The sequence below is a fragment of the Momordica charantia genome, assembly GCF_013281855.1.
Source record: "Momordica charantia cultivar OHB3-1 chromosome 8 unlocalized genomic scaffold, Mcharantia_2.0 BLBB01000008.1, whole genome shotgun sequence".
Classification (NCBI taxonomy): Eukaryota; Viridiplantae; Streptophyta; class Magnoliopsida; order Cucurbitales; family Cucurbitaceae; genus Momordica; species Momordica charantia.
Genome location: NW_028275166.1, coordinates 8,890,766 through 8,899,790, shown reverse-complemented (window position 1 = coordinate 8,899,790; position 9,025 = coordinate 8,890,766). Strand labels below are relative to the sequence as shown.

At 35.8% G+C, this 9,025-nt stretch overlaps 1 protein-coding gene and 1 pseudogene across 2 annotated transcripts; one reads left to right on the top strand and one right to left on the bottom strand.

Annotated features, from left to right (window-relative positions):
- Positions 1-978: 978 nt before the first annotated feature.
- LOC111016941 (IAA-amino acid hydrolase ILR1-like 4) lies at positions 979-4,493 on the top strand. The gene is made up of 5 exons (XM_022292538.2): positions 979-1,547; positions 1,736-1,861; positions 2,956-3,270; positions 3,571-3,699; positions 3,911-4,493. Exons 1-5 carry the CDS (start codon positions 1,188-1,190, stop codon positions 4,316-4,318), a joined length of 1,338 nt encoding a protein of 445 aa, XP_022148230.1. The 5' UTR covers positions 979-1,187; the 3' UTR covers positions 4,319-4,493.
- A 1,371-nt stretch (positions 4,494-5,864) lies between these two features.
- LOC111016942 (glycosyltransferase BC10-like) lies at positions 5,865-8,748 on the bottom strand (annotated as a pseudogene). Its single transcript, XR_015792808.1, has 3 exons — positions 8,453-8,748; positions 7,624-8,154; positions 5,865-6,575 (listed from the first exon to the last, which is right to left on the bottom strand). The product of XR_015792808.1 is annotated as a glycosyltransferase BC10-like (transcript).
- Between the last annotated feature and the right edge of the window lie 277 nt (positions 8,749-9,025).

Here is a 9,025-nt window from a genome sequence, read left to right as displayed (position 1 = left end):
ATTTAAACATTATTCAAAGGAGTGTTTAGTAATATTTGTAAATGAGTCAATTAATTAACCTATATATTATAAATTTTACATAATTTTTTTTTCGGAAATCAAAGGGGCTTAAGTGTCGAGTAAACTAAAAAATGGTATAGCGAGGCATGGAGACCCCTGAAATGTCAGACATCAAACGATATGATATAATAATGAATTTATAAAATTTTTACCTTTCTTTTTTAACGTAATTATGAATTTTAAAGTTTCAAGTTGAAATCTGAAGGGAACATAAAATATAAAAATATTGTTTTTTATAATTTACACTATTTGAATTATATAATCACAAATACTAACTTATTTCATTTGATTTTGTGAATCTGAAAATAAGAAGCAAAATTCGAATTGAATATGAAATAGTTCTCCAATAGTTGAGGTAAAACCAAAAAGCAAAGTTACGAGAGTTATACTAAGTGGACAATATTGTATAAATACTTGGTATACAATTGTTCCTAACAACTAATATTAGAACGATAGTCTAAGTACTCATGGACCTCATATAAAACAAAAGTATTCGAAGGTGAACCAGACAAGTTATATCAATTTGTGGAGATTGACAGAGAGTAGTCATATCAAGTTCGATTCCTCTTGATAGGAATAAGTTTTAGTTTCTTTGTTGGAGAGAAAGAGATTCCAAAAGTATGGCTCGGAGTCAATACCTAGTTTCTAGATGGTAATTCGAGTAAATGTGTTCTATCTAATTGTGCTAGATAAGAGACAGCCGTCCTCCCGCTTTAAAAAATTGACGATAGAAATAAAAAACAAGAAACAGTAAACGAAAACGGACGGTCGGTTGTCGTGGAGAAAGCAAATTGGTTTTAAAACCGCCAAAAAAAAACAAAACGTGAAAAAATGGGAGTGAGCACGTGGACGAAAAGGTGCGGCCGCCACTCTGGTAATGTCTCAAAACTGCAAAAGGGTCTTGTTTGTAGGAAGTTGATAACCTTTAATATTTTTAGGAACTAGGAAGTTGGGGACATCGCGATTTAAGCTTCTCTCCCACCGCTCTCAAGTTCTTCATTGCGGCTCTTCTTAATCCAATTCCTACCTAACAACACCCATTTCTTAGTTTCTTCCTTTTTCGCCTTTTTTTTTTCCTGTCGAATCACTTCTCTATTAGTTTATTTCTGCGGGGAAGCCAATCAAACATGGCTTCTCTCAGGTGGGTATCTTGGATTTTGATCGTCCATTTGTTTTTCTCAAAATTGGTGCACTCAGATTCCTCCTCCGACTCAAATAAGCTCGCGGAAATCCCCAAGGAGTTCCTCCGATTTGCCAAGGAACCGGAGCTGTTTGATTGGATGGTGGGAGTCCGGAGGAAAATTCACGAGAACCCAGAACTCGGTTATGAGGAATTCGAGACCAGTAAGCTGATTAGAGCAGAGTTGGATAAGTTGGGCATTTCTTACAAATACCCAGTTGCGGGGACTGGAGTAATCGGATTCGTCGGTTCTGGTCAGCCCCCTTTTGTCGCCATTCGAGCAGATATGGATGCTCTTGCTATGCAGGTTTTAATCGATTGGTTGACTTATAGAACTCATTTAATCGATTGATTACTCATAGTTGATTGTTCAATGTACTGTGAATTTCACCCTCCAGGTGTTTGATCATATGCCAGAACATCAATTATCGTCTAAATCTCTGTTCTTCATTTTTTGATGCTTCGACAATGAATAAAACAGCAACTTTTTTCCAGGAATTGGTGGAGTGGGAGCATAAGAGTAAGGTTCCTGGGAAGATGCATGCTTGCGGTCACGATGCCCATGTTGCGATGGCCTTAGGTGCTGCAAAGATCCTCCAGAAACATAAAGAAGAGTTGAAAGTATGCATCTCGCGGCTTTCTTTCTTCCTTTTTTTCTTTTTTTTTTGAAGTAATGAAATTATAAATTAAGAGATAGAAGTTTCCATTCTCTAAAATTTCTTGGATCTTATCAACAATTGGAAAGAGTATTTGTGGGAAGGATATCCTGTTCACGTTTATGCTTAATTTAGGATCCAGATTTTCATGTCTTTGAGTATAGGTATTGCTCTGTGATTATTTGTGTTGAATGATAATTCGGTTCTGTACATTTTTTCTTATGAGATAGCCAGCTTACTAATTTGACTCTGGAGATCAAGATTGTAGAATTGAATCTTCCACAATTAACCTTCTGTCATTAGTTCGTAAGATCTATAAACTATTTTCTTGTTATGTAGATGTGCATCACATTTTTTGTTGGAAGAAGTTTTTAAAATTAGAAAACATGACTTGAAGTTTATGTTATAAACTGAATCATATTAGGTTTGCTAATTGTTTGGTTGCATACACTTCTTGTTTTATTACTTGAAACTTCTATGTTGGATAGATATTTTTATCGTTGCTAAATATATTAACTTACCTTACTTTAGCTGATATTGGCACCAAATTGGTGTGTTTAAGGTGCATAGCTCATGATTTGATTGACTTTGCTAAAGATAGGAGAATACGTGGGTCAATAGGAGCTCCAAGGTTCAGATGTAGTGTATTCTTGTTGGCTCAAAAGTTTTAGTGGGATCCACTTATCAATTAAAATAGAAATATACCAATAAAAGGATGCCACACGAGAAATTTGGTAGGAGCTTCTACTAACAAACGTGTTGGCAAGTATGATTCCTAGAGATATTAAACATATGCGTATTTAGATGGGTGGTAGTTGTGAAGTTGGGGGGTCACAATTAAATGTCTTCTGGAAGATCTGAATTCTGATGTTAGAAAAGATGATTGAAAATTCTTTTCCCTCTTCACCCCAGTAGGGGAGGAATAAAAGAAAACATAGATGTTCTCCACCCCCCTCCCACTTGTGAGGTGGATATATTCATAACTTTTTCACCTTTAGAAAAGTTAACTCTAGCTAATGTAGTTGGTGGTTTGCTTTGATTTTCATCCACTCTCAACAGGGAACAGTGGTACTAGTTTTTCAACCAGCTGAAGAAGGAGGTGGAGGTGCTAAGAAAATAATAGAATCTGGGGTGTTGGACAATGTCGATGCTATCTTTGGGCTGCATATCGCTCATAATATACCTCTCGGTGAAGTCGCCGGACGACCGGGACCGATGTTAGCTGGAAGTGGCTTCTTTGAAGCAGTTATCAGCGGAAAAGGAGGCCATGCCGCCATTCCTCAGCACTCCATAGACCCAATTTTGGCTGCTTCTAATGTGATTGTGAGCTTACAACATCTTGTTTCAAGGGAAGCCGATCCTCTAGATTCACAGGTAAACCATTTTTTTCCGGTTTTGTTTTAATCAATAAGGAATTATGTAGCTTGTTTATTGGGTTATTAAATATTTCATGAGAGCCTTACTGAGAAACTCCACAAAACCTATAGAAAGGAATTACAAACCACTCTAGGTACTTGTTTATTGTGTTAATACATTTATTTGTTGGGTGGTTGCTGCATTAGCCTTGTGCTCAATCTTCTGCCTCTAAATATGTTTTCAAGGTTGCAATCACAATCAATAATTGTTTGCTTTGATTTGAAAATGAGAAATTCATTTACACAGTGAAATGTGCAGGTAGTAACAGTTGCCAAGTTCCAAGGAGGTGGCGCATTCAATGTAATTCCAGATTCTGTTACAATCGGTGGCACTTTCCGAGGTTTCTTGAAGGATAGTATGATTCAACTTAAGCAACGTATTAAAGAGGTACGTACAAAAATTTTAGTTGTAAAGTGAACACTTTTCACCTAGTACTTCAGCTAGTTCGTTTCCTGAAAATATCGAGCATTCGATACTAGATTTCTGAGAATCGAATGATGTTTAGGATTACTATTAAAGTAATGTGAGTCATTGTCACTCTTACCATCTTAATATGTTGATATTTTCAACATGATAGTCTTATTTGCTCCTTCTATAGGTTATCGTTGGACAAGCTTCCGTGCATCGGTGCAATGCGACCGTTGATTTTTACGAGAAAGAGAAACCGATATTCCCTCCAACCATAAATGATAAAGGCTTGCATGGTTACTTCCAAAACGTTGCAGGAGACATGGTTGGCATTGATAAGGTGAAGGAAATGCCGCCAATTATGGGATCTGAAGATTTTTCGTTTTACCAAGAGATGATCCCAGGGTACTTCTTCTTCCTTGGAATGGAGAACGAAGCGATGGGTAGGCTCGATTGCGTGCACTCGCCCTACTTCCGTATCAACGAAGACGCACTTCCTTATGGTGCAGCTCTTCATGCATCTTTGGCTACAAGATATCTTATTGAGTTCCAGTCACAAGTTACTTCACCGAAACAAGAACGACATGACGAATTATAAGTTACTTATCGACCCCCTCGATTAAATGTTCTGAAGAGGTTAAAAGCTGTAAAACACTATCGAAATCTCATTGAGCATCTGTATTCTGTTCTTTTCATTTAAGCTGTCATCTGTTGTTGTAACTACTAGAAATCAATCAGCCAAAATATTCCAAGAATCGGAGAAGATTTCTGTACATTTCCTCGGGATAGATTTGAATAACAATGATCATTTGCGAAAAAAACTAGAATTTTCAAATTCTAGAAACTAAGACAATGGGATGATCTGAATCCGCGACCTTTGCAATCATGTTAAAAATATATTGGTTTTGATTGTTAGATTGATGACAATACCAAAAACAAATCGATGGGATTACAGGGAAAATATCCTCTTCTTTTCTTTTTAAAATTATGTTTAAATACAAATATTTTAGTTTTTCTAATTTTGATTTCAGTTCATTTTGATTTATAAACTTTCAAAATAAATGAACTTTCAAAATGCTATTTTAATTTATGTACTTTAATAAAAACCTTCATTTTTATCTTTATCTCACCTATTTCAATCATTACTTTAACACTTCTCTCACTAAATTAAATCAGTCACCTTTTAAAAGTATAACACACCAACAAACATTTTGAAAATAAAAAATTAAAATTAACAAAGATAAAAAAGACAAAGATTAAAATAATATTTAAAACTTAAAAGTAAAGGGAAAGAATAATAGCTTTCCACTCACATTTTATTATATTGTTATGACGTGGCATTCGAAGAACCTGATGCCAAAATCAAATTTACCTAAGCCACGCACAAACATTTTTATAATATCTTCAATATTTAGTCCTTATAGGGTGGATCCATAATTATATGATTTCTAAAATGAATAACGTATTACATGGAGATGAAAATTTGAACCTTAAATATTTTAATAGAATATATATATCTTAAATAGTCAAATTCGGTTCAACTGTTAAAAGCACATATCTCGAATCCCACACGATATATCAAATAAAAAACTCTCATATAATTGGTTAAAATACTATTTTAGTCTACTTTTAGCTTGGTCAACTTTACCTTATACTTTTAAATCTAAATGTTATTCTGATTCTTGAACTTTCAACTCTAATTCATTTTAGTCCCAATATTTTCAGAATATTTATTTTGGTTCCTATAGTTTTTAGAAATAATCATTTTGATCTCTATGTACAAAATTTAACATAAAGTCTACACAAATTTTAATATACAATCATGATTACATTTCAAAAAATATATTGAAAGTAGTGTCACGTTGAAATTGTGATAGAAAAATGAGATTAAAAATAAAATTAAGGGACCAAAATTGTTACTTTTTAAAAGTACGGGACCAAACAAACATTTTAAAAATATAGAGACTAAAATAAATCAAAGTTCAAAATATAGAAACCAAAATGAACATTTTGAAATATAGAGACTAAAATGAACTAAAGCTGAAGCTTCGGCCAAAATAATATTCTAACCTATATAATTTATTAAAAAAAGAACGAGAGCAGAGACCATTTTTGGATACTAAGGGGGAAAATCCTGCAGTCAGTAAACTTAGAATTATGAGATGTCTCATTAGATTAGAACCTCCTAAAAGCAAGAATTTCAGATGCCTATATTTTGTCAAAACCCCATAACTTTTTGAGCTACTTCTAATAAAGGATCCAAAGCACTGGGAGCAAATTTTCTAGCAAAAAGAAAACAAAGAGAAGAAGGCTGATCATTGTAAAGACATGTCTTACTCAAAATTTTTTTTAAAAAACTCTTCTGTGATATCATACTTCCCAAATGTAGCAGGATGAGCACCTCCCCTGGACCAGTCAACAAACGTGAGGCTTCTGTTTGCCAGAAGATTTGGCGATTCGATGTTCAACATTGTTTGGAAGTAGTGTTCATCGACATAGCAAGCCGGTTTGCAGAACTCTTTGAACAGAGGGTAGAATGTTGTATCTTTAACTATCTTCACTGCAAGTTTGCGATTTACTTCGAACCACTGGTAACCCTTTCTCCAGTCAGTGAGGTTAATCTCAGGTGCCATGTTCCTGTTGTAGCGACCTCTTCCGTAGGGTCCTGTCTCGTCGAATGAATCCACAAAGCTGTAGTGGGATCTTGAAATGTAGCGATAGGCTACGGTAAAGCTGTGGAGAGGAACGCAAGCCTCGGACAGGAGAATAAACCATTCATTGGAGATATCAAGCAATGCATTAGCTAGCATTCTCCTCTCAGCATCACACATGTTCATCTCGCCCCAGTCTGTGACCTACCCGGAGAAAACCATGTGAATATACTAATTCTCATTAGACGAGCGAAGAGTTTATTTACAAAAAATGATGAGAACAAAGTAAAAGATGAAAAGTTCAATCTGAGGCATGCAAACAGTCAAACAGTTATTTTACGGAGTACCAAGTTGAAAAGAAAATTGCGATCAAAAGATTCACTAGGAGTTCAATCCATTATTCTAGGTTGAAAAGAAAATGCTTTTCAATTATGTATTCTCTGACAGCGTAAGCATCAGTATGAAGTATGAAACGAATCTTAAATTAACAATTTGAAACATTTCTGCAGACTTGGACAATTTGGACCAGGACAAAGCAACAAAAACAATATGATCATCCTACAAGCTTGAAAAAGTTCTCTCCTTTTCAACTTTAGTTGTTTCTTTCTAACCCCAAAAGATCCACAAGAATGTTCCGATGAAATTAAGACACGACACTTAACCATCATGTGATGGCTCAAGTGGTCAATGATGACCTTTGTAAATAGTAAACGACTTATAGGGAATGAGTTCAAACCATGGTGGCCACCTACCTAGGATTTAATATCCTACGAGTTACTTTATCAACCAAATGTAGTAGGGTCAGGCGGTTGACCCGTGATTAGTCGAGGTGCGCGCAAGCTGGCTCGGACACACGGATTCCAAAAAAAAAAAATTAAGACAAAAAAAAAATTAAGACACGACACTTAGCCTCAGCCTAAAAGGATGCCCTCAGAGGAAAGAAGACAAAAACTCTTGGAACTGTTAGGTAAAGCATGGACCAAACAAAGCAAGCAAGTTCTGTAAAACCGAGTGACAGAAGGGCAGGTGATAAACATGACTTAAAAATACTATACTATCATCATTTAGAGGCAATTATCCATTGAATTTATCGCTAAACACCATCCAAGTTCCAATTGGTGAATAACCACATAAATCTTCAGTTTTCAGAAATTTCTTGCTTTTTGATGAAATAAATCAAACAAGACCTAAAAGAAACACCAAAATGGTTCTTTTTCTTCAAGAAAATATAAAAAGAAACAATTACTGGTACCTGACTTGGGATATGTCTTCTGTAGAATACTGATGAAGGTGGGAAGTCAGCAACGTATGATGGCGAGGTATGAACATAGATCGAGTAAAGCTCCTCGTGACCCTTGAAGAACCGTTGCCAAAGAGGGGCCATGGGCAAAGGCCCCTTTGTCAAGAACATAAAGGCAATCTTGCGAACTCTCTTGAAGGGATACTCTCTCACTTGAGGAACAAAGGAAGCCCGCCACAGCAGCTCCTGATCACTCATGCTATGGAGAAGATTTGAAGGAGGCCTAATCCAACTATCTATGCCGCTTGGCTCCTCCAAGCGAGGCTGAATGATATTGACCGACGATACTACAGGGGCAGCACTTCGAACTCCAAAATATCTAATTGTATTGATACTAATAATTGAAACCCCAAGACTCAGCACTATGAACATCAAGAAAAACTGAAGAAACCTCATTGTAGGATATCTTGTTTGATTTATCTTAACTACAGTGCTAAATTCCTTGCCGTCCTCCATGACCACTAACTTTGAGTGCATATTCACCTACAATCCAACAAAAAAATCATCCACAGTTCACTATTACACCTAAAACCCAACACCAAACTTCAAGCTACGCATCTTACGGTAGAAAATCCGGTTATAACTAATATCAACAATGTCTACCAAAGTCAAACTGCAAGAAACCATTTCCAACAGACGAAATTCAACTCAAAATCCCACCACCGCGCAAATAGATCGTCTCCAAAACAAAAAATTCTCACCATCAAGATCAGTTTCCCCCATCAGAACATCACGAGTCATCAACAGTAGAACAAACTCGGAATACAGAGGAAACTATTACCTGATCAGCTGTACAATGCCAATGGCGTACGGAACTCCGAGGATCAAGGTGATCGCGTATTGTATCATCGGTTGGTGCCCCGAAATCTGGAGCTGTGCCGACAAAATCTACAAAGCAGGGGTTTCATGATCGCATTCCTCCGATTGAAATTCAGACAGGTCCGAGAAGAAGAAGAAGAAGAAGAAGAAGAAGAAGAAGAAGAAGAGGGAAGTCTGGTGGGAAAACCTAGAAGCCGGCCAGTCGATATTCATCTCCTCGTTGGACCGTGTACTGTGGACTGTTGTTTCAAATTTAATTAATTACTGCTTAAATGATAATTATTATTAATTTCGTTATTATATAACCTAAAATGTGCATTTTATATTGGACAAAATTTAAAAACAACCTTATATCTGCCACTTTATGAGCTGTCAGGTTATAAGATTGAATTTCTTACCAAATTTGAATATAGTTCGTTTTCCATGGATAACACACTTTTTAACTATTATCATTCTAAATATTCATTGATTTCAATTTTTTTTAAAATACAATATCATTATTTGATATTGAACTTGATCAAGCTCGGAGGTAGAG